The sequence below is a fragment of the Thalassophryne amazonica genome, chromosome 5 (assembly GCF_902500255.1).
Source record: "Thalassophryne amazonica chromosome 5, fThaAma1.1, whole genome shotgun sequence".
In the NCBI taxonomy this organism is placed as follows: Eukaryota; Metazoa; Chordata; class Actinopteri; order Batrachoidiformes; family Batrachoididae; genus Thalassophryne; species Thalassophryne amazonica.
Genome location: NC_047107.1, coordinates 89,033,334 through 89,057,740, shown reverse-complemented (window position 1 = coordinate 89,057,740; position 24,407 = coordinate 89,033,334). Strand labels below are relative to the sequence as shown.

The 24,407-nt window shown below is 43.7% G+C and overlaps 1 protein-coding gene across 2 annotated transcripts in view; it reads right to left on the bottom strand.

Moving 5' to 3' along the window:
- Positions 1-976: 976 nt before the first annotated feature.
- Positions 977-24,407, bottom strand: part of LOC117510917 (interleukin-1 beta-like) — a 34,053-nt gene continuing 10,622 nt past the window's right edge. The window contains exons 2-5 of one of the 2 annotated variants that reach the window (XM_034170817.1): positions 3,469-3,614; positions 3,202-3,363; positions 1,621-1,754; positions 977-1,506 (exon numbers count right to left, since the gene is read on the bottom strand). In XM_034170817.1, coding sequence (XP_034026708.1) covers positions 1,243-1,506; positions 1,621-1,754; positions 3,202-3,363; positions 3,469-3,614 — 706 coding nt within the window. In that variant the 3' untranslated portion in view covers positions 977-1,242. Of the gene's footprint in view, positions 1,507-1,620; positions 1,755-3,201; positions 3,364-3,468; positions 3,712-24,407 lie in introns of those variants that run through there. The other variant, XM_034170818.1, reaches the window with a different exon arrangement.

Genomic DNA, 24,407 nt, shown 5'->3' with positions numbered 1-24,407 from the left:
TACTCATTATCTCACAAGAATTATCACAATTATCTGGGAACTACTTTTTGCGCAGGAATTCATCAAGCGGAAGTTCGGCCAAAACGAGAGCGTCCACTTTTAGCTTCCTATAAGCTAAGCTAGTGGCGTCGTGAGAGCTGTGGCACCAGACTTAGAGTTGTTAATTACAGCCCGCCTCCTTCATGAGAGTTGAAAAGGACATTTTCATAATCTTAATGGGATAATTTAAATTATAAAATTTGAGTCTGCCTATTTTCAGTGGTGAATTTATAATGACACTTTTCAGTCCAAAACTGACGTCATACACGTATCTTAGCTCTCCTTTTACACGTGTTAGACAGACAAAATGCATTGAAGATAAAGATTTAAATTGTAAATGATAACTATTTTTAGCCCATTGTCTAAATATTTATCGCTCTGTGAGTCGCAGCAGGCTCATACCATAAAGATAGAGTTTTGAAATATTCCAACCCACAATTCGTTGCTCCTTTTAGACCAAGGGGGTGACAACACAATGTTACGGTGTTTATTCAATTACCGGACACTCTGATTAATCGGTTTTTAGTTTCATCCTCAATTTGCACCCGAATGTCACATTAGTTGCTTGATGCTGCTCATGGCACCCCTACACTGTAATGGAACACGAAAAATATTTGATTATTAAGAACTGGAGTTCTCGGTGAAATTGAATTGCATTGATGGTAAGTGCAAGGAGTCAATGAGAGAGAGAGAGAGAGAGAGAGAGAGAGAGAGAGAGAGAGAGAGAGAGAGAGAGACTTTCCATCAGAAATGTACTAAATCAAAGAAATCAACCCTTATTTTCAGATTATTCAGTAGAGGCTGTGTTATCTGTGTTGTGTCTCTGACTGCTACCTGAGTGAACTTTAAAAAAAATCATCATCCACAAAATATCATTTCAGTTGTCAGAGTATTTTATTTAATCTTTTAAATTATAGAATTGTTATTTTATTATAACAATCGTTAATAATCAAACTTCAGTGAAATAAATAGCTTTAAAATAATGTTTGTTTTTATCATAAATAGATAAATAAATAATTGCCCAAAAGTAAAAACAATGTCTTGACATTCCATACAGTAAATTGTACACAAACATCTCACCAGACAGCACAGTACTGCCATCTTGTGGTGAAACCTGTCTATGTCAGCACATTCATGTACTTGGTACATACCATAAATTCTGTAAAATATGCACCTGTTTGTTTTTAAAAACAAGTGATTCATTTACTCGTCACTTTGGTCACCGGCCCTTGTGGTTGCAGAGGGGTCCACCAGACGCTGCATGTTGAAGATTTGGTGGCGGCTGGAGGTCGACTGGCACAGAGCCACCGGCTTGTTGTCCTGCTCTGCTGTGCTGATGTACCAGCCCGGGTAACTTGCAGACATCAGGGTGTTCATGTTCAATCCACTTTTCCGTTTGTAGAAGAGGAAACGCATCATGTCGCTGTCTGGACTGATTTCAGTCAAAGTGGATTTGTCTGCCACCGTCTGATGGGAAATAAATTGAACATCAGGAGTTTTAACGGGAACAGCAGGCCCACTTTAGGTTTTCATGAAATGGATAATAGCAGAGTGACCCTCAGAACCATGTAAGAGTTTTACCTCCAGGTGTAAGGTTGGTGTTTCACCATCTTTGTGGCAGGACAGGTACAGAGCTGTGTTCTTGATGCAAAGAGCTACAGGTCTGGCATCGGTGCTGGGTGTGGGGTGCACGTAGGTCGACATGTTCAGGTGAACTGAGTCAAAAACAAAAGACACAGGTTCATATTTGACGGCCATCTGCCAGCATGTTGACTGAAAGGACACTTGGAGTTTTGCACATTGAATTTCCAAAGTGATCTGAAGAATTTAAAAGTAACCACATGCAATTCTGATTGGTCTCTGAGCCACGCCCACTGAGCAGGTGTGCACTCTTTGTAACACGCCCACAAGGTCTGTGAGAGCAACCCACCAACCTCACTCCACCCCTTTTAGTGTGAGAAGGTGTGGCGAGCTGCACCTACCTGTCCATTTAACATTGAAAACGCCATAGACACGCTAACGCGTTCGCATCGGTCCCGTTTTTAAGTTATAAATACATCTGTCAACTGTTTCAGAAGACCATAACAGGTCGGTTTAACATAAAAATATTAAATATTACTCACAGACATATGCTCTTCGGGGTTTTAGCAGGGAAAAATTAGGATAAAGTGAAATTAAACAGTGAATCCACGAATCGTAGATCGAAGCACTGCTTCGATCTGCAAATCACTGCTTTGATTGGTTCAAGGTTCAAAGCAAAGCCGCGTTGCAGAAAAGTTTATTACAGACCTGCTGCAGGTCTGTAATCAATGTAGAGAAATTATCATTTTCCTGACAAACACCCCCAAGTGCGCAAGTGCACAACTGCAAAAAAGCCTACCAGACATGCCTCATGACAAATCTGCTTGACTTCGTTGCAGTCACTAGTTGTCTCTGGGTGAAAACACAACTTTTGTGTGTGTGTGTGTGTGTGTGTGTGTGTGTGTGTGTGTGTGTGTGTGTGTGTGTGTGTGTGTGTGTGTGTGTGTGTGTGTGTGTGTGTGTGTGTGTTGGGGTTTTTTTTGTAATGAGTATCTGTATGGCGCATAGAAAATGTATCGGAGTAGAAGTATGCAATTAACGTCGGAAATGTAGTGAAGTAAAAGTGAAAGTAAGCTGAATTAAAAAAACTCAAGTAAAGTACAAAGTCTCCCAAAACGTACTTAAGTACAGTAGTGAAGTATTTTTACTTCGTTACTATACAACACTGCTGTCCACTCCTTGCTCAGACTTGCTCTCAGATACCTCTTGGATCTCTCTTTGGCTGAGATTCCTTGCCGGGAATTTTTAGGCTAAGTTAGGAGCTGTTTAAGAGGGCTTAGAACTGCTTTGCGGATATGGGCCCTGGTCTCCGAGGCTACTAAGAACATTGTTATCATGGAGTTGACGGCGCCATGGGAAGGCTGTTTGGGGGAGGCTCACAAAAGGAAGATGATCAAATACGAACATCAGACCAGACCTATGTCAAGTGTGCGTTGCATGTTGGGACCTTGAACAACCCAATGTAACTTTTAGTTACAAATTTTAATATGTTTCTAAAAAGTGCTTGATAGCTGTTTATAAAAGGAGCTCAGTATGTGCCGTGAACAACATGCCTAATTCTGTTGTGGTAACATGAATTACCTTTGAGGTCACTCTGGCCTCCCTGCAGCATCACGGCGTGGAGTTCCATGCTGCTCTGAACCATCAACAGGTTCCTCTTTTGGCTGTCAGTCACAGTGTACGTGTTTTCCGATCTCCTGATGAACTGATCCACTGGACTCGAATCCACCTCACATACATATTCTGCAGAAAAAGGAAGAACTTTTTAGGAGTGATGTTGGGACCATTTCACTTGGCTTTCTATGTCAGAAGGTCCCGTGTCTATTTTTATTACTGCCGCCTTCTTACCTTCTATAAAGTTGTCGATCATGAGGTCAAGCAGGTGCTCATCCCTGAACTCGGAGCTCAGCACGGTTTCTGGCTGGCCGACCTTTAATCTCTCCACGGCGATGATCAGACTGGCCACTTGCTTCATTGTCAGTGGATGATGGGAAATTTGCAAACCCAGTCCTTGAGGCATTTTAAGGCTCTGCATGTCAACAGTGTTGGATTTGACTTCAAAGTCCTTGTTTTCTAAATAAAGGTCGGCAGAAAAGAATATGTTCTACTTCTGATGCATTCTGTTAAAAAATCTAGAAGACCTGAATAGCGCTGTGTCAAATTTAAATTTATCTCTTATTTATATGACTCTACTACTTATTTGACTCCACTCATTCTTTTGCATCACTCTAAAAAATGTTGCTCATCATTTAAGGTTAAAAGCACCAAATATTTTATTAAAAGAAGCTTACAAGATACTTTTCATGTCAAAATACTGAATAAAGACCCATTCTATATAAGCCTCCCAGCTGAATTATAGAGTGTGTAAGGAGAGTCACTTTACCTGGTGAACTTGCTGTGAAGTCTTGTTCGCAGTGAGTGTGTTTGATTCCGGTGTCTGCAGTTCTTTGTTTTTATAGTCTTTCACTGGAGGAATTTTGCACCACACACAGGAAGTGGGGGCGTGTCCCTTTCTATGTCTGATGGTGAAATGCTGTACTTCTACACAAAGTGTAATTATGAAATCCACAATGAGCTACACTTATCAGTGCAGCACAGACTGTTACTGTGAAATTTACTGTATGTTATATACTATTACATATTTGACAGCACAGTATATCTGCTGTTGTTTTCAATTTATTCCGGTTCATTCCCAAATATAATAACAATAATTAATACTCAGTATAATCATAGAGGTATTTATATTAGCAGCCGTACTCTTTACTGAGCTGCTGAAAATGAACACAACACTATAATACTGTTAATACTATAATAGGAATACTGCAATGATGCATCATATAATTAAAATAATAGCTAGTTGGATTAGGATTGTGTTGTGTGTGTGTGTGTGTGTGTGTGTGTGTGTGTGTGTGTGTGTGTGTGTGTGTGTGTGTGTGTGTGTGTGTGTGTGTGTGTGTGTGTTTGTGCTTTAAATACTATACAGCCATGTATTTTAGCTAATAATTAATTTTTAAATTTTAATTTCTTACTTTCTTAATCTTTTGTGTTGTCCTCGGTATCGAACAGTCTGACAATATTTTAACTAACACAAGGTCTCCAGAGGGCATAGTTTTATCATCTTTTTACATTTGCTCGATTGGTGGATATCAGAAATCTCAGATTGTTCTTGTTTAGTTATATTACTTAAAAGTTTTACTATGCTTTTTAAAAATTGAAGTGTCTTGAACAAAATTTCATGATAACCTTGGACTGACTCAACTTGCCCCCCCCCCCCCCCAAAAAAAAAAAAAATAGAGATCCCAAGTGTGGAAAAATACACAAATGTGTAAAATGTTTTATTTCATCATATGAAATACTAAATTTTCTTAGTTTTCATTTCTTCTACTTTTCACATTTTAAACAGAGTTTTTGTGGTTCATTTTGTCGTAGGAAAAGAAATTCCGTTTTCCTGCTCAGACTTGCCTGTTTATACAACCCCTGGCAAAAATTATGATGAAATCATTTTTCAAGATGATAATGCATCTTGCCATAGAGCAAAAACTGCAAAAACATTCCTTGCAAAAAGACACATAGGGTCAATGTCATGGCATAGGGTCAATGTCAATGAGCAGATCTGATTTGATGCAGGTGTTAATTGGGGGGATGAAAATTTACAGGGTGATTCCATAATTTATTCCTCAGAATTGAGTGATTCCATATTTTTTTTCCTCTGCTTGGTCTAAAAAAGTAACCGTTACTGACTGCCACAATCTTTTTTTCTTGATTTCTTATAGTGTTTCTTAAAGCCAGAAAGTTGCCATTTGAAATGACTTTAGTTTTGTGTCATGTCTGTGATCTGCTTTTTTTCTACAAAATTAAACAACTGAATGAACATCCTCTGAGGCCGGTGATTCCATAATTTTTGCCAGGGGTTGTAGTTGTGAAGCTTGGTCTAAAAGTAGTGTTGCATCACTTCCTTATGAAGTCAAGCAGTGAGTCTCGATTTATGCAGCGATATTCAGATGGTGGTGTCTGGATTTGGCTAAACAAAGTGAAGGCACAGCACAGTCCTGACTAATGATGTGGCAACTGTGTGACACTATACTCGTATATGGATCCAGAACTCTGAGGAGGAGTGTTTCACCCACAATTCTATCTATCCCAAAAAGAATTAAAACCCTTTAAGCCATTCTGAAGGCAAAAGGGGGTTCACCCCAGTACCAACAAGGAACTGTTGTGTACCTCATATAGCGGCCAGTGGGAGTGTACAAATTAACTAGACAACTACCTACTAACTACCTACCTACTAGTACCATACTGTTTGTGTTTATTACTGATTGATAGTGAGTCACAGCAGGCTGATAAATAATATATACTTTTTAAATATTCCAGCCGCAATTCGTTGCTCCTTTTTCTATTGTCAAAGCTCAAGGGGGTGACACAAAACAGCACAACATTATGGTATTTCTTCAGTTACCGGACACTAATTAATCAGTTTTTAGCCTCATCAGATTGCACTCTACCATTTTTCATGACAAGGTGAAGAGTCAAAGACTGTCACATTAAATAAGCAGCTGTTTGATGCCACTCATGGCACCTTTTTTTTTTTTTTTTGATGAGGACAATGCACATTAATGAACACTGTACATTTTCATGACATTGTGCAAATATGCCAGATTTAGCTAAAAGCTACTTTCCATCTATAGTCCTCAGACACACAACAACAAACAACAATTGCAATAAATATAAAACATTAAATTATATACAATACATCTCACCTGTGTTGACAGGTTTGATTGTTTCTGAGCCATCTGTTAAGCTCATTTTTAAAAGCACTCGGGATGGAACTGTCTCATATAGTTGTTGGAAGGCTGTTCCAGTTTGTATAACCCTTCACAGAAATGGTGTTTTGTCCAGTGGCAGTTCATCTAAAGGGTACCTCACAGTCCCCTCTAGAAGCAGACCTAGTCCTGAGGTTACTATCTGTATGTCTAATAAATCCCTCCAGACGAGGAGGGGCTAGGGCCCTGGGGTGGGCAATCATGTGCCATGAAGAGCCGAGACACTGCAGGGTTTTCCTTACTATCAATCACCTCAGCAGGTGATTTCATTGATAATCAGGTGTTTATGTTCAGGGGGAGAAGCTCATCAGCAACCCACCTGCTGAGGTGATTGGTTGCAAGGAAACCTGCACTGTCTCGGCCCTCGCTGCCCACCTGGGCTAGGCCATGGATGGTTTTATAATGAGACAAGCACGCTTAAAAATTATAAAATTGTTAAAACTTAAAAGATGGTATTTCTCTATAATTTCACAGTAATGAGTGGAATATGCCTTTTTAGTCAGGTTCCTTATGTATTTTCGCTGGATTTTTTTGGAGAGTTGGAAAACTATATATTTTTGAAAAGTAGATTGTATAAGCAATCAGAAAACCAATGTTTCCATTTGCACAGGTGTCTGCATGGCGGCCATCTTGGATTTTTCAAAATGGCGTCCGAAAAACCTAAATTTTGTGATTTCTCAGCTTCTGAATAAGCTAGGACTTTGATTTCAACACCTAAATCTACATTTTCAGGGGCAAGGAATCCAATGGCACCAAAATAAATTGGCTAGGTCTTACCAAAATGGATTTTAATACAGAATTTTTCTTTTATTGATTGTTTTACAGACATGCGCATATGGTTTCAGTGTAATGGAATGTTAACTTGAATTCTTGTATGTCTTTTGACAGTCTTTACGCCTCATCGTCGTCACTTTCATACGTGATGTCTTGAGAGTCCTCGTCATTCTGGCAGTGGCTGCCACACTGACAGAGATCTGTACAGGCTAAGTTCTTTGTTCTGCAAGAGCACCTAGCAGAGGAACAGTCTGATTTGCACTGACATCTCACCATCTTGACAATGGCTTTCGGAGCTGGAAGGACCTCTGTGGTGGTAGGTTTTAGCTGACCATCTGAGTCTTTGAAGTACCCATTTTCCAGGGGATCCAACTGTGGATCCTGCTGAGCGATGGCTGCCTGTCCCCACACCCGTGTTTGGATATGGGCTCTCAGGATGTGCTGTTTCAGAGCTCCGATTGTTGGAGGGAGTTTGTCACCTTCTGCCATGTGCTTGCAGAAGAGATGCCAACGTAGGTCAGGGATTGTCTTGATGCTGATGCCCTTGGGTGTGTAGGCTGCACATACAAAGGTAGCCAGTGTTGAAAGCATTCCCTCTGTCACTTCTGCTTCATCCAGAAGCATCTGCAGAGCACTGATGACATCCTCATCAGCTTCGAGGTACACCTGGAACCATGTTGCCTTGCCTATGCGAGAGATTAGTGAAGGTTACAAATGATCTTCTTATGGCCTCAGACAGTGGACTCATCTCTGTGCTTGTTCTGTTAGACCTCAGTGCTGCTTTTGATACTGTTGACCATAAAATTTTATTACAGAGATTAGAGCATGCCATAGGTATTAAAGGCACTGCGCTGCGGTGGTTTGAATCATATTTATCTAATAGATTACAATTTGTTCATGTAAATGGGGAATCTTCTTCACAGACTAAGGTTAATTATGGAGTTCCACAAGGTTCTGTGCTAGGACCAATTTTATTCACTTTATACATGCTTCCCTTAGGCAGTATTATTAGACGGCATTGCTTAAATTTTCATTGTTACGCAGATGATACCTGGCTTTATCTATCCATGAAGCCAGAGGACACACACCAATTAGCTAAACTGCAGGATTGTCTTACAGACATAAAGACATGGATGACCTCTAATTTCCTGCTTTTAAACTCAGATAAAACTGAAGTTATTGTACTTGGCCCCACAAATCTTAGAAACATGGTGTCTAACCAGATCCTTACTCTGGATGGCATTACCCTGACCTCTAGTAATACTGTGAGAAATCTTGGAGTCATTTTTGATCAGGATATGTCATTCAAAGCGCATATTAAACAAATATGTAGGACTGCTTTTTTGCATTTACGCAATATCTCTAAAATTAGAAAAGTCTTGTCTCAGAGTGATGCTGAAAAACTAATTCATGCATTTATTTCCTCTAGGCTGGACTATTGTAATTCATTATTATCAGGCTGTCCTAAAAGTTCCCTGAAAAGCCTTCAGTTAATTCAAAATGCTGCAGCTAGAGTACTAACGGGGACTAGAAGGAGAGAGCATATCTCACCCATATTGGCCTCTCTTCATTGGCTTCCTGTTAATTCTAGAATAGAATTTAAATTCTTCTTCTTACTTATAAGGTTTTGAATATCAGGTCCCATCTTATCTTAGGGACCTCATAGTACCATATCACCCCAATAGAGCGCTTCGCTCTCAGACTGCAGGCTTACTTGTAGTTCCTAGGTTTTGTAAGAGTAGAATGGGAGGCAGAGCCTTCAGCTTTCAGGCTCCTCTCCTGTGGAACCAGCTCCCAATTCAGATCAGGGAGACAGACACCCTCTCTACTTTTAAGATTTGGCTTAAAACTTTCCTTTTTGCTAAAGCTTATAGTTAGGGCTGGATCAGGTGACCCTGAACCATCCCTTAGTTATGCTGCTATAGACTTAGACTGCTGGGGGTTTCCCATGATGCACTGAGTGTTTCTTTCTCTTTTTACTCTGTATGCACCACTCTGCATTTAATCATTAGTGATTGATCTCTGCTCCCCTCCACAACATGTCTTTTTCCTGGTTCTCTCCCTCAGCCCCAACCACTCCCAGCAGAAGACTGCCCCTCCCTGAGCCTGGTTCTGCTGGAGGTTTCTTCCTGTTAAAAGGGAGTTTTTCCTTCCCACTGTCGCCAAGTGCTTGCTCACAGGGGGTCGTTTTGACCGTTGGAGTTTTTACGTAATTATTGTATGGCCTTGCCTTACAATATAAAGCGCCTTGGGGCAACTGTTTGTTGTGATTTGGCGCTATATAAATAAAATTGATTGATTGATTGATTGAACCTTCCAGTGTTGTCAGCCCCTGTGAAAGCATGGAAGGCAGGCAAAGCCTTTGCTCTTTCTGGACCTAGAGCTCTCCACAGTGGTTCATTTTGCACAACACCAGATGTCATAGAAATGGAAGTGTTCTTCAGCAGGACGTCATAGTTTGCTGTGACCAGCACCAGGACATCTGTGTCTGGTGAGAAGAACACCAGCTGTGCATCAGGTGGGTTTCGCTGTGATGCTAGCACTGCCTGGTGGATCAGCAGTGTGTCTGCTTCTTCGTGGTTGTTGTCCTCAAAGAGCAGGTTTTTGTTGCTCCTAGTGTGCCCAGAAGCAGATGTGATGATCAGCTTGGTGGATCCCATGTTGTACTCTAGGATTTTGGCAGCAAGGAAGCTGGTCAAGTCAGCCTTTGTTTTCTCATGAGAGAGGAACCTGCTCATCGGGATGTGCTTGATGTTGGTGTCGTCTCTGACTTTGTACTGGACAGGAGCTTTGCCTTGTCTTCGTTTGTCTCTGGTAGCACTCTACAGAGAGTCTTCTAGGTAGGTGTCAAACACGAGAATGATCTCATCATAATCTCTTGTTAGAGACATCAGGCGGTCATTGAAATAGCCACTCAGATCCTTGACTGTCACTACAGTCACTGGTTTCTTGGTCAGCTTCTGCACAAGTACCATCCCATCCACAAGTGCAATCTTCCGGCTTGGGGGATCAGTAGATGTGGAGTCTGTGATTCCCATGTCCATTGCATCTTGGCTGGTGGCATTCTGAGCTTGAGACTGCTGAGAGTCTTTCTCAGGCATGTCTGTTCTTGCCAGCTTATCCAGGAGATGGATTAACTTCGACTTGTCATGGCATGGCAGGACTGTTCCATCAGGAGCAAAGAGTGCCCTTGGTGTTAGAGTGAATTCATAGTTCCCAATGGCCTCTTTCTGGTTGATGTCTCTGCTTGACCTGGCAAGTACCATCAGCCTCCCATACAGGTCCTTGGTCTCCTTTAGATCTACAGTCTTGTCTCGGAGTTTAACTGTTGTATTCTTGTTCCCAGACAGGAACATCTTGTTGTTCTCCTTCTTCACTGGGGCCCAGACACTGACATCGCCATTGATCCTCTCTGCCACATAGTCTTCATACAGCTTCTGGCCAGTGACATCAGCATTCAAGATCTGCGGTACACACTCATCTGGAATGTAGGCATGGGTGATGATGTTGTACAGCTTGTCACCATCAGCTGTAAAGGGGTTTCCATGACTGACTATGGCTGCCTTGATTTTGTCGAGTGCATGATGTGCCCTCTTGACAGTACTTGGCCCAAGCTCATGGTGCTCTGTGGTTCCATCAGTTTCCATGTCAAACTGGCTCTTGAACTCCTTCGACAGGTGTGCAAGTTCTGGTGTCACCATGAAGAATCTCTGCCTGGCATTGGCATTGTTGGAGATGCCTGTGAGTCCAGAGTGGATCTTCATCAGCCTGTTCAGCTGTTCACATGCGTGAAAGGTGGTATGTTTTATTATGTATTAATTTAACCATTTAGAAACACCTATGATAATAATAATGACGATGATTCTATATTACTTAAGAGTCTCCCTGCCCCTCCGCAACCCCCTCTGACTAATCAGACTTTTCCTGCAGCTTGGGGAATTGGTCGTTTTTTGTTGTTGTTGTTGGGGGGCGCTGAACTCAAACTCGCCTAGGGCAGCAAATCAACAAGGGCCAGCCCTGTATGGTGGGCTTGACAGACATGCATCTACTTGTAAATACTATAAATCACCAGTTCAAATAAATTAGTGTGGTAACAAAATGTCTGAGAACATCAAAACTACCACCATTAGATTCAGTGACCCTGAAAATGTAGGTTTAGCAGTTAAAATCAATGTTCTAGCTTATTCAGAAGCTGAGAAATCACAAAATTTAGGTTTTTCGGACACCATTTTGAAAAATCCAAGATGGCCGCCATACAGACACCTGTGCAAATGGAAACATTGCTTTTATGATTGCTTATACAATCTACTTTTCAAAAATATATAGTTTTCCAACTCTCCAAAAAAATCCAGTGAAAGTTAAAATCCAAACATAATGAACCTGACTATTTTGGCAAACACTTTCATGGCTTTTTTTTATAAAGTTGCTCTAAAGGTTTTATTACTGTCATACCAGTAAATGACCATATTGTGCAGCAATATTCAATATGAAACAGGATCATGCAATGAAGGTACGATCGATCAGCATCAGTCGAAATAAAAAGCATGATTTGTTTACAGTTTTGAAAGTTAAATTTTACAGTGTTGACAACATTTTTCATGTTTTTTGAAGGAAAGATTAGAGTCCAAGATGATTCCAAGGTACTTGAAATGGGATACCGTTTCAAGTACCTCTCAACCTATAGACACTTTGAGACTGTTCTGCTCTAATGGTCTTTTTGAAAATGTCATACAGACTGTTTTAGTTATGTTAAGCTTAAGGCAATTATCATTAAGCCAGTCTTGTACCTTGTTTAAAATATTGGTAAGTTTGTAAGATATTATATCAGTTGTAGAACCACAGGTGTAAATGACTGCATCGTCTGCATACATTTGAGTATTAAGATCACAGCATACCTCTAAAAGGTCATTTATGTATAATGAAAATAATAAGGGCTCCAGGAATGACCCCTGTGGGACACCTACAGGACAACTATGAAAAGAAGATTTGACTCCGTCAATTGTAGCACACTGAGTTCTATTTAAAAGATACGACTCAAACCACTGAACTGCACCAGGTGAGAAATTAAAGTGTGAGAGTTTATTAAGCAAAACTTTGTGACTGACAGTGTCACATGCCTTCCTGAAGTCAAGAAACACTGTACCTACATCGGAATACTTATCCAATAGACACTTGCCCCCAATCTGAATTCTCTTTTGTTCCCCTTCCCCTTGGCCCTACCCCTACCCCTTCGCCTACCCCTTTAAAGCAAGGGGTAAGGCGAAGGGGTATGCCTCTAGCCCTATGAATTGAGACACCCCTCCGCCTTAGGAGAAAAAAAAGTGCCGTCTCAAACTGCTGTCTTCACTGTTTGTTAACATGGCAATCAAAATACAACTTGTTGCAGTAGCCTGTTTGCTCTTTTTATTTTCTCGCCTTTCTGCGTAAATGCAAAGAAACAGAAGAAGTCGCAGATTTCTTCGATGCATCACAATCATGTCATGTTATTTAATTTAATTAATTTGTAATTTATAATAATAATAATAATTAATTTATTTAGTAATTATTAATGTTAATATACTAATAATTAATCAATAATAGTAATTAATATTGCTTGATTACTCATTAATTGATTGATTAGTAATTAATTCATTAGTAATTAAAATAATTTATAATAATAATAATTTATTAATTTATATAGTGCCAAAATCATGACTAATCGCCTCAAGGCACTTCACAAACATCATTTAAAAGCAGAATAAAATGAAATAAGATTAAAACACAATAAAAAAATTTAAAACATAAATAAATAAAAGAAGTAAAATAATAAAAAGAATTTAAAAAAGACAATCATATAAAATACTAATGATAAAACAGGAAACAGTTTATTTATTTAAAATAAACACGAAATATATCAGTCTGTGTGCAATGAATGTATATATTATACATTTTTCACTTTTTGAATGGAGTTACTGAAATAAATAACTTTTTCATGATATTCTAATTATATGACCAGCACCTGTATGTATGTTATGGGCTGCATCTAGTTCTGGTATATTTCTTTTTCAAATTCTCCCCATTTTTTGCATCCAGCCCTATTTCCTTTAGGAAATGTCCTTGACAAATAATATCAGTCTATTAGGACATCAGGTTATGTGTTACACATATACATGTGTGTGTATATATTTTCCAACTTCTTCCCACTGATGAAACTTCTCATTTTCTGCCTGAAAGCTTATTCGGAGATGGGTGTGTTCAGGGCTCCGTTTGTTTACAAAATACGAGGTCTGTGAGAAAAGTAACGGACCTTATTATTTTTTTCAAAAACTATATGATTTTGAATCACGTGTGATTACATCGACATGCTTGAACCCTCGTGGGCATGCAAGGTTTTTTCACGCCTGTCGGTTACGTCATTCGCCTGTGGGCAGTCTTTGAGTGAGGAGTCGGCCACCCTCTCATTCGATTTTTTTTCATTGTTTAGGAATGGCTCAGAGACTGCTGCTTTGTTTGATAAAAATTTTGTCAAAACCTGTAAGGCACAACGAGTGGACACCATTCGATAAATTCAGCTGGTTTTCGGTGAAAATTTAACGGCTGATGAGAGATTTTGGAGTTTTACTGTCGCCGTAAGGACGGCCCACGGCGCCTGATGGCGATCTGCGCTCCGAGGCGGCGTCTCGCTGTTTCAAGCTGAAAACTTCCTAATTTCAGGCTCTGTGGACCCAAGATGTCGTGAGATAACAGAGAACTTTCAGAAGAATTCGGGATCAGGAGTTTATCCAGACATTCCACTGTTAAAGGAGATTTTGTAATGAAAGAACATGCGGGCAGATTCGCATGTCGGGCCGGACCCGACCGCGGGAGGTCGCCACAGGAAAAAACACCTCCGTTGGAAACCTTAACGGACAAGTTGGAACATGCCCAAGCTGTTAAATAATTTCTCAGATACTCACTTGTTGAAAGCCATCAAAAGCCGCCTGAATTTTACAAATGGTTTTCAACACGGAGGTGTTTTTCATGTCGCGGCGCAGACGGATTCGCCACGTCGTCACGGATCCGACTCGGCGAATTCGTCCGCACGTTCTTTCATTACAAAATCTCCTTTAAATTAGGATGTTTTCAGCTCGAAACAGCCAGACGGACGCCACCTCCGACCGCGCCGCGCTGATCCACTTTGTGGGCTGTGGTTAAAGCGAAACAAACTCCACAATCTCTCATCAGCCGTTAAACTTTACACCGAAAACCAGCTGAATTTCTCGAATACTGTCCACACGGATATCCCTCACCGGTCCTGAAAAAATTTGATAAAGCAACGCACGTCGTCTCCCTGCAGCTTCTCAGACAAAGAGATTCCGACGGGAGGGGGAGTCCACACCTCACTCAAAGCCTGCCCACAGGCGAATGACGTCACCGACAGGCATGACAAAACTCACGCATGCGCACGAGGGTTCAAGCTTGTCTGACGTAAAAATATATGAATCAAATCCATTTATTTTTTGAAAAAAATAAAAAGGACCGCTTTTTTTTTATCACAGACCTCGTACACACCTTACAGATCTTGAAATCCAACAGCAGGGATTGATATTATACAAAGATTTATGACCATACAAATTAACGTGCTTATCCTTTATCATGATTTTCTCCATTGTGAGATATAAAAGTGTCTTATCGTAGCTGTTGTGAAAGTGTAGTGACACGGACCCACAACAGGGGGCGCAAATGAACGGTCAATAGATGAGCCAAAAAAGTAACAATTTAATGTTGTGAAGGTGCACAACGAATATACAGACAATCTCAGAATCTGATAACAGTCAATCCACAAAGGTGATGTGTGGGCAGGCTCGAGGATAGAAGACGTCTGTCCTGAGAAGAGCCGGAACCACACGATTTCCGCCGCCACCGAACCTGGTGAATACTGGAGCCGCCAAGTCCCGAATTCCCAGGTGATCACCGTCCCCGACTGTCGGATCTGGTACTGCTGGCGAAGAGCAAAGACAGTCAAGTGTGGGTGTGTGTACACCCTGTAACAACAACGGTGGGAATGCCACCTCCACCTTTAACACACACTCGTGCAGCGTCTGTTTAACCACTTATCTGACGGGACGTAGGACAAAACAGTCGCGACCCACACCGGTCCACTGGTTGACAGCTGCAACACAATAGCTCTTGGAATCACTTAATGCTGGCAGAGAAAGTTACCTCCATAGAAGTACGATATCTCGGCGATGAGGTGGAGATGACGTCTGGGTTTTATGGAGTGAGATGATGAAGAATGAGTGACAGCTGTCAGGAAATAATGAGTGACAGCTGTCACTCCCGGCTGTGTCCTTGGCGGCAGCGCCCTCTCGTGCCTGAAGCCCGCACTTCAGGCAGGGCGCCCTCTGGTGGTGGGCCAGCAGTACCTCCTCTTCTGGCGGCCCACACAACAGTAGCGTTCGTGTGTATGTGCATTATAATGCCTCAGCGCACGAGCGAAGTTACGATATTCCTCAGAACAACAATATACGCAACATGCATCCAGCTGCATACACGCTGCTGTCATAGACAACTGCCTGTAAAGTTTTTTGGCAAGTTATAACTTTCTAAACAGCGTAATTTGTAATGAAAGCCGCTTCATTTGTGCGGCTCTTTCGGCGCCATTTTTGTTTTTTCGAAGACAGCGGTAAGCTCCTCCTACCCCTCCAAACAGAGTAGATTCACTCCAAACGGAGGGGTTTGAAGCCCTTCGCCTACCCCTCCGCCTCGCTCCAAAAAGAGAATCGAGACACCCCTCCGTCTCTCGTGCCCGCGCAAAACGGAGGGGACGGGGTAAGGGGAAGGGCCAAGGGGTAGAATTGAGACTCAGCCTTAACCTTTTCAGTTAACATACAGTTAGCTGTTTCAGTTGAGTGGTGTGACTGAAACCCAAACTGCATTTGATGTAGTGGTGTGAAGCCTTTATCAAGGTGTTTGATCAGCTGATTTCCAACCCCTACACTGTAGTGGAACACTAAAAATATTTGATTTTACCATTAATGCAATTGCTGGTAAATGGAAGGGGGGAGAGAAAGAGAGAGAGAGAGAGAGAGAGAGAGAGAGAGAGAGAGAGAGGAGAGAGGAGGGAGAGAGAGAGGAGAGAGGAGATGAGAGAGAGAGACTTTCCAACAGATATGTACGAAATCAAAGAAATAAACCCAGAATTTGATAGTATCTCACGAGCTGTGCTGACGAAACTCGTAACGTCTATTAAAAGCACAACTTGCTTATTTCATCCTGTACCAACAAAACTGTTAAAGGACCTGTGGCCCACTCTTGGGCCAACTGTACTGGAAGTTATTAACCTCTGGATCTGTTCCTAAATGTTTCAAATCTGCAGTGATTAAATCATTACTTAAGAAATCTAATCTTGATCCTATTGAAAAACTATAGGCTGGTATCAAATCTATCATATTGCTCTAAAATTCTGAAAAGTGGTTTCACAGCAGGTCATGGTTCACCTTACTGAGAACAATCTTTCTGAGCCACTGCAGTCTGCTTTTATATAATATTCCACAGATACAGCTCTCACTAAAGTAGTGAATAATCTTCTGCTTGCAATAGATTTGGACACCACTATGGTTTTGGTGCTGTTCGATCTCAGTGCTGCGTTTGATACCGTCGATCATCATATTCTACTCAATAGGCTGGAGAATCATTTTGGGATTGTATGGTTGACATCATACCTGACCAGTCATTCTCACTTTGCTTTGTACAACAACACCACCTCTAACCTCAGTGACATGAAATTTGGGGTTCCACAGGGGTCTGTCTTAGGCCCCCTGCTTTTCTCCCTTTATATAGCACACCTTGGGCACAAATTGTGGCATTTTGGGATTACCTTTCATTGCTACGCTGATGATACTCAGTTCTACATGCTGATAACTGCTGGTAATCTCATCCACATAAATTCCTTAGAAGATTGCCTTGTACCTTGATATAAAGACTCTGCTGAAGGTGAAGAAGAGAGCCTTTAAGTCAGGGAACCGAGAGGCCCTGAAGAATATACAGAGAGAACTGAGGAAGGAAATTTGCAAGGCACAGACCACCTACAAGAGGAAGTTGGAGGAGCAGCTCCAACACCAGAACATCCAGGGGGTGTGGAGCAGCTTGAAGACCATCTCTGGGTTCAAACCCCCTCCCAAACAGGCGGAAGGTGACGCATCAATGGGCTAACGACCTCAACAAGCACTTCCTGAGGTTCGACCACAACCCCTCCTCCTCCTCCCCCCTGCTCTGTCTTCTGTGCCTCTGCCCAGTATCCTCCCTCCCCCTCCTTACACTTCCGCTCACACCGCCGCCACAGACTGCTTCATTCCCAATACACATCCTGGCACCAGCCAGACCTCCTCCCCCTCCTCCACCCCTACCTTTCCCCCCACCTGCTGTCTACTCTTCATGGCAGACCAGGTCAGGAGTCAGCTGAAGAGACCGAAGAGGAAAAAGGCAGCAGGCCCAGACAAGATTAGCCTGAGGCTCCTCAAATCCTGCCTCAGATGAGCTGTGTGGGGTCATGGAGCGGGTCTCAACTGAGCGTGAATGCCGAGGATGGTGCCACACCTCTGGAGAAAAACGTCATGTGTGGTCTCAGTGCTCAAAACACCGCACGCCAAGGACCTCAACAGCTTCAGGCCAGTGGCACTTACATCCCACCTGATGAAGACCCTAGAGGCCTCGGTCCTGTGTCACCTCCGCTCCACAGTGAGCTCTGCTAGGGACCCACAGCAGTTTGCTTACCGGCCCGGCATCGGATTGGAGGACGCCATCATACTACCTGCTGCAGACTGTTCGCTGTCCCACCTGGAGATGCCCGGCAGCTCTGTGAGGATTCTTTTCTTTGACTTCTCCAGCGCTTTCAACACCATCCAGCCGTGGCTCCTGAGGGACAAGCTGGTGATTGCAGGAGTGGATGAGGATCTGGCTGAGTGGGTCCTGGACTACCTAACAAACCGGCCCCAGTTTGTGAGGACCAAGAACTGCGTGTCTGACCTCCTGACCTGCAGTGTGGAGGCCCCCCAGGGGACGGTCCTCGCGCCCTTCCTCTTCACTCTTTACACTGCAGACGTCAGACACAACACGGACAGCTGTGTCCTGCAGAAGTTCTCTGATGACTCCGCCCTAATTGGACTCATTATGGACGACAATGACGTGGAGTACAGAGGACTAACACAGGACTTTGTGGACTGGTGTCAGAGGAACCACCTCCTCATCAACGCGGGGAAGACCAAGGAGATGGTGGTGGACTTCAGACACCACTCCACTACACACACACACACACACACACACACACACACACACACACACACACACACACACACACACACACACACACACACCCAGTGAACATCCAGGGAAGGGACATTGAGAGAGTGGACTCATATAAGTACCTGGGTGTTCATCTGAACAACAAACTGGACTGGACTCACAACAAGGACGCACTTTACAGGAAGGGTCAGAACTGCCTCTACCTCCTGAGGAGGCTGAGGTCTTTTGGAGTGAGGGGACCACTCCTGAGGACCTTCTATGACTCTGTGGTGGCTTCAGCCATCCTGTACGGTGTGGTCTGCTGGAGCAGCAGCATCACAGAGAGGGACAGGAAAAGATTGGATAAGATCATCAGGAAATCCTGCTCTGTCCTGGTCTGTCCTCTGGACTCTGTGCAAAAGGTGGGGGACAGGAGGGTCCTGGCTAAACTTACATCTACGTTCTGTCTGCTCTGAAGAGCAGTTTCAGTGACAGACTCATCCACCCTCGCTGTGTGAGGGAGAGATTCCGCAGATCATTTCTCCCGGCTGCTGTCTGTGTGCTGACTGTACAGTGAACAATGCTAGTACTATGGTAATCATAGCAACCAGGACAATAATCATGTCATTACCTGCTGAATTTATTAGGTGCAATAATTTCACTTATGGTGCAAACTCAAGTCACTTTACCTACTATATTTTAACCTGTCCATATTGTAAATATCAGAGTAACTTATCGTACATTTCACGCTGAAGTCACTTTATCTGATCACTTTTACATCCCGACAGTGTATATCATCCCGGCAGTGTAGCACTGAACTGAACAATGGTAGCCTTAGCTTTACCCGGCACTCAGTGCTTTTTTAGTTCTTGTTTTTTAAGAGATGCTTGTTTGTTTTATTGCATGCCCTTCTGTCTACTCCTAATGTTCTATGCTGCGATGTGACACTGAAATTTCCCCACTGAGGGATGAATAAAGGCTTTTCTTATCATCTTATCTTATCAGTGAAAAGCTGGCATCTCTTCACTGGCTTCCTGTCCCTGTGAGATCAGATTATAAGGTTCTGCCACAAACCTATAAAACTGTTCATGGACTAGCATCTCCCTACTTACCTGAACTACTTAAATCCTACGTACTGGCCCGGGCTTTGCGTTCTCAGGGTGTAGGACTACTTTGTATCCCTAGGGTGAATAAAAAGTCTGTAGGTCATAGAGCTTTTCTTATCATGCACCTGCTTTATGGAATGATCTCCCTGCATCAATAAAACAGTCAGATTCTGTAGAGACTTTCAAGTCCAGACTTAAGATGCACTTACTTTTCCCTTTTGTATGGCTAGCATACTGATATAGTATGGTACTATGCTTTTTACCCTTTTAAATTCATTTCATTAGGAAACGGAGTGGGCCACGGCCTCAACTTTATTTAAAGTCTGGGTCTTTTAGTGAAGCTTAGGGCTAGTGGCTGGCGATCACCTTAGTATTTCTTGTGCTTTTCTTGTTGCTTAATGCTGACAAATTGTACTGCATTTGTTGTTTTCTGGGAGCTTTTTTGGGATATTATACTGGTCATGGGAGCTTCAGAAGATCCCATGACCAGTATAATATCAAGGACCGAGATGTCACCCTGGAGCCAGGCCTGGGGTTGGGGCTCGCGCATGAGCGCCTGGTGGTTGGGCCTTAGCCCATGGGGCCCGGCTGGGCCCAGCCTGACAGACTGACGTGGGCCCGTCCTCCTGTGGGTTCACCACCTGCAGAGGGGGCCATGGGGGTCGGGTCTGGAGGGATTGGGGTGATTGGGAAGCACGGCCTCCCCAATCTGAGCCCAAGTGGTGTTCAGTTGTTGGACTTCTGTTCTAGCCACAGTTTGTCTATCATGAACACCATGTTCGAGCGCAAGGGTGTCCATAAGTGCATGTGGCACCAGGACACCCTGAGCCGGAGGTCAATGATCAGCTTTGTAGTTGTATCATCTGACCTTCGGCCACGTGTCTCAGACACTTGGGTGAAGAGAGGGGCTGAGCTGTCAACTGATCACCACCTGGTGGTGAGTTGGATCCGCTGGGACTGGAGGAAGCCGGTCAAACCTGGCAGGCCCAAAGGAATCATGAGGGTCTGCTGGGAACAACTGGCGGAACCCTCTGTCAGTGAGGTCTTCAACTCCCACCTCCGGGAGAGCTTCTCCCAGATCCCAGGGGAGGTTGGAGACATGGAGTCCGAGTGGACCATGTTCTCCACCTCCATTGCCAATGCGGCCGCTCGCAGCTGTAGTCGGAGGGTCTCTGGTGCCTGTCGCGGCGGCAATCCCCGAACCTGGTGGTGGATGCTGGAAGTAAATGATGCTGTCAAGCTGAAGAAGAGTCCTACTTGTCTTTGTTTGCAGGTGGGACTCCGGAGGCAGCTGACAGGTACCGGCAGGCCAAGCGTGCTGCAACCTGTGCGGTCGCAGAGGCAAAAACTTGGGTCTGGGAGGAGTTCGGGGAGGCCATGGAGGAGGACTATCAGTCAGCCTCGAAGAAATTCTGGTAAACCATCCGACACCTCCAGAGGCAGAAGCAGCTCTCCACCAACACTGTCGACAGTGCGGGTGGGGAGCTGTTGACCCTGACTGGGGATGTTGTCGGGCGGTGGAAGGAATACTGTGGGGGGTGCTCTGGGAGTACGGGGTCCGGGGTCCTTTGTTAAGGACTTTCCGGTCCATGTACGACCGCAGCAGGAGCTTGGTTTGCATTGTCGGTAGTAAGTCAAGCCTGTTTCCAGTGCACGTCGGCCTCCACCAGGGCTGCCTTTTGTCACCGGTTCTGTTCATTACCTTTATGGACAGAATTTCGGGGCAGGCAGGGTGTAGAGGGGGTCCGGTTTGGGAACCACAGAATCTCGTCTCTGCTGTTTGCGGATGATGTGGTTCTGTTGGCTTTGTCAAATCGGGACCTTCAGCGTGCACTGGAGCGGTTTGCAGCTGAGTGTGAAGCGGCCGGGATGAAAATCAGCACCTCCAAATCCAAGGCCATGGTTTTCGACCGGAAAAAGGTGCCTTGCCCTCTTCAGGCCAGTGGAGTGTCCTTGCCTCAAGTGGAGGAGTTTAAGTGTCTCTGGGTCTTGTTCATGAGAGAGGGACAGATGGAGCGTGAGATCGACAGACGGATCGGTGCAGCGTCTACAGTGATGCGGTCGCTGTATCGGATCGTCGTGGTGAAGAGAGAGCTGAGTAGGGGGGCAAAGCTCTCGATTTACCGATCTATCTACGTTCCGACTAGGGCTGCAGCTATTGAATATTTTTGGAATTGAGTATTCTATTGATTATTTTATCGATTAATCGAGTAATCGGATAAAAAAAGTACTTTTGTATTTTTGAACAATATCAGTAGTGGCAGGGCTCTCCCTGACTGTGCCTTCATGCAAATTTTTAAGTTTAGGATGTTCCCTCTCTCTGTTTTCCCAGGTAATTATTTATTTTTTCACATTATTAAGTTTTGGAGCTTTGCCAAACCATAAGCCCAGGCACTCTGTGAAATCTTCAGTCTGCAGACAGGACATTCTTTTTTTTTTCTTATTGCACATTTCATTTGCACTTTTTATTGCTGTGATTTATTTAGTGCTTAGTGTATATTTCTACATGCCATACAGAGCAGCTCAAACCGAAGTCAAATTCCTTGTTTTCTGTGGATACTTGGCGAATAACAAAGCCTTTGAATAATCGGCTGTGGAGTGCAACATTTCCACAACAGCTGCACTGATAAATTAACTCTACATCCTGTTGATAAAAATTCTTATCAAATCTGAAAAAAAAAACCATTTTTTTAATAATTAAACATGATTCATTTAAAGTGCGCTTCCTTTCGCTTCATCTGTGGAGGTGGAGAGCAGCCAGTGGAGCAAACCACATTTTAAACATATATATGTATATATATAAACACACTGCTTCACTTTAAACAGCTTTAAACAAAGCTTCAAGGCAAAGAAGTTGCCTCGAACATTTTTTGCAATCGAATTATTCAAATTACTTGATTAATCATTTCATCCCTAGTTCCGACCCTCACCTATGGTCATGAGATTTGGCTCATGACTGAAAGAACAAGATCGCGAGTACAAGCGTCCGAGATGTTTCCTCCGCAGGGTGGCTGGGCGCTCCCTTAGAGATAGGGTGAGGAGCTCGGTGACTCGGGAGGAGCTCGGAGTCGAGCCACTGCTCCTCCACGTTGAAAGGAGCCAGCTGATGTGGAATGGACATCTTTTTCAGATGCCCCCTGAACACCTCGCTGGAGAAGTGTTCCGGGCACGTCCCATTGGGAGGAGGCCCCGTGGAAGACCCAGGACACCCTGGAAGGACTACGTCTCACAGCTAGCTTGGGAACGCCTCGGGGTTCCCCCGGAGGAGCTGGGGGAGGTGTGTGTGGATCGGGAGGTCTGAGCGGTTTTGCTTGAGCTGCTGCCCCCGTGACCAGACCTCGGATGAAGTGGAAGAATATGGATGGATGAATGGATGGATGGATGTTGTTTTCTGCCGACTGATTCTGTTTGTCTCGCTATTTAAGGTGCGGCTCCATCCAGAGGTGGGAGTGGGTGTCTTCTTCTGCAAGCTTCCCGTCCTGTGCACCAGCATGGACTCCCAAAAGTTCCTGCATTTGTTTTGTCAATTGTGTCGGTAGCATGGCCCAAGCAGAGGGTCACCCCTTTGAGTCTGGTCTGCGTGAGGTTTCTTCCTCAAATCATCAGAGGGAGTTTTTCCTTACCACTGTCACCTGTGTGCTTGCTCTGGGGGTTGGTAAGGTTAGACCTTACTTGTGTGAAGCGCCTTGAGGCAACTTTGTTGTGATTTGGCACTATATAAATGAAATAAATTGAAATTAATCTGTATTGTGTCTCTGACTCCCTGCTGCCTGAGTGAACTTAAAAAAAAATATCATCATCCACAAAATATCGTTTCAGTTCTCCGGGTATTTTATTTAATCTTTTAAATTACAGAGTCATTATTTTATTATAACAATTGTTAATCAAACTTCAGTGAAATAAATAGCTTTAAAGTAATGTTCATTTATGGTATCTTCTTGCCCACTCCAAGGTTTGTCGGCAGCGGAGAATGAGACTTAGTGCGGATGGAACAGGAGAAGTGGACACTGTGTGTTGTGTGTTGGGGGGTTTGGCTGGACATTGTTTGCTGTTTTTGTGTTTGTTTTCCTTCCCAGGTGGTTTGGGGCTGATCTCTGGGGAGAGTGTGCTGCAGAAGAGTCTCTCACCTCTGTCACAGTGATCTGCTGCACCTGTTGCATTCACGTGCGGCTCTCCATCAGGACGATCTCAACACCTGTGGCACTCACGTGCGGACCTAAGGACTCTCAGCTGGTGCCAATGAAGAAATGAAGAACTGCATTTAAGCCAGCAGTGATCAGGGCTGAATTGCCGGAGAATACGACCTTGTGACGACCGTTTGTGGGACGCTGAGGGCCGCTCCAGGTTCTGACATCGCGCCTGTGAAGGAGGACGAGGTTGAGAGGCAAATGCTGTCAGCACACGTCAGAGGTGATTATTCTTAAGAGATCATTTGTGATTGTAATTTGGTTTTGCGCAGCTATATTCAAATATTGGTGAAAATTGTCTGGTTTGCGCCTCACGGCTGTGGCGCATGGATCAGTAATCCTCCACTGGCTGTGAGTAGCTGCCCTTTTAAATTAAGTCCGAAGTCAGACCTGAACGTGTTGCTGATAAGTGTGCCTCTAAATAGTAATTCTTGGTAACAGTGTTGAATAACCTCACCTCTGTTCCTCCTTCGCAGCGTACAGTCCTGGAAAAGCCACCTGGGGGTGTCGGCGGGGTTCCTGAGTCCAGAATGTTCGGGCTCCGATCCGTTGTGACGCTGAGAGAGCGCGCCGCCTCTTCACCTTACCAGATGTCTTATTTAGTATTTTGTGTACAGCACAGGGGAAAGAAAATAAACTTGTTTTCTGGAATTGCTTTG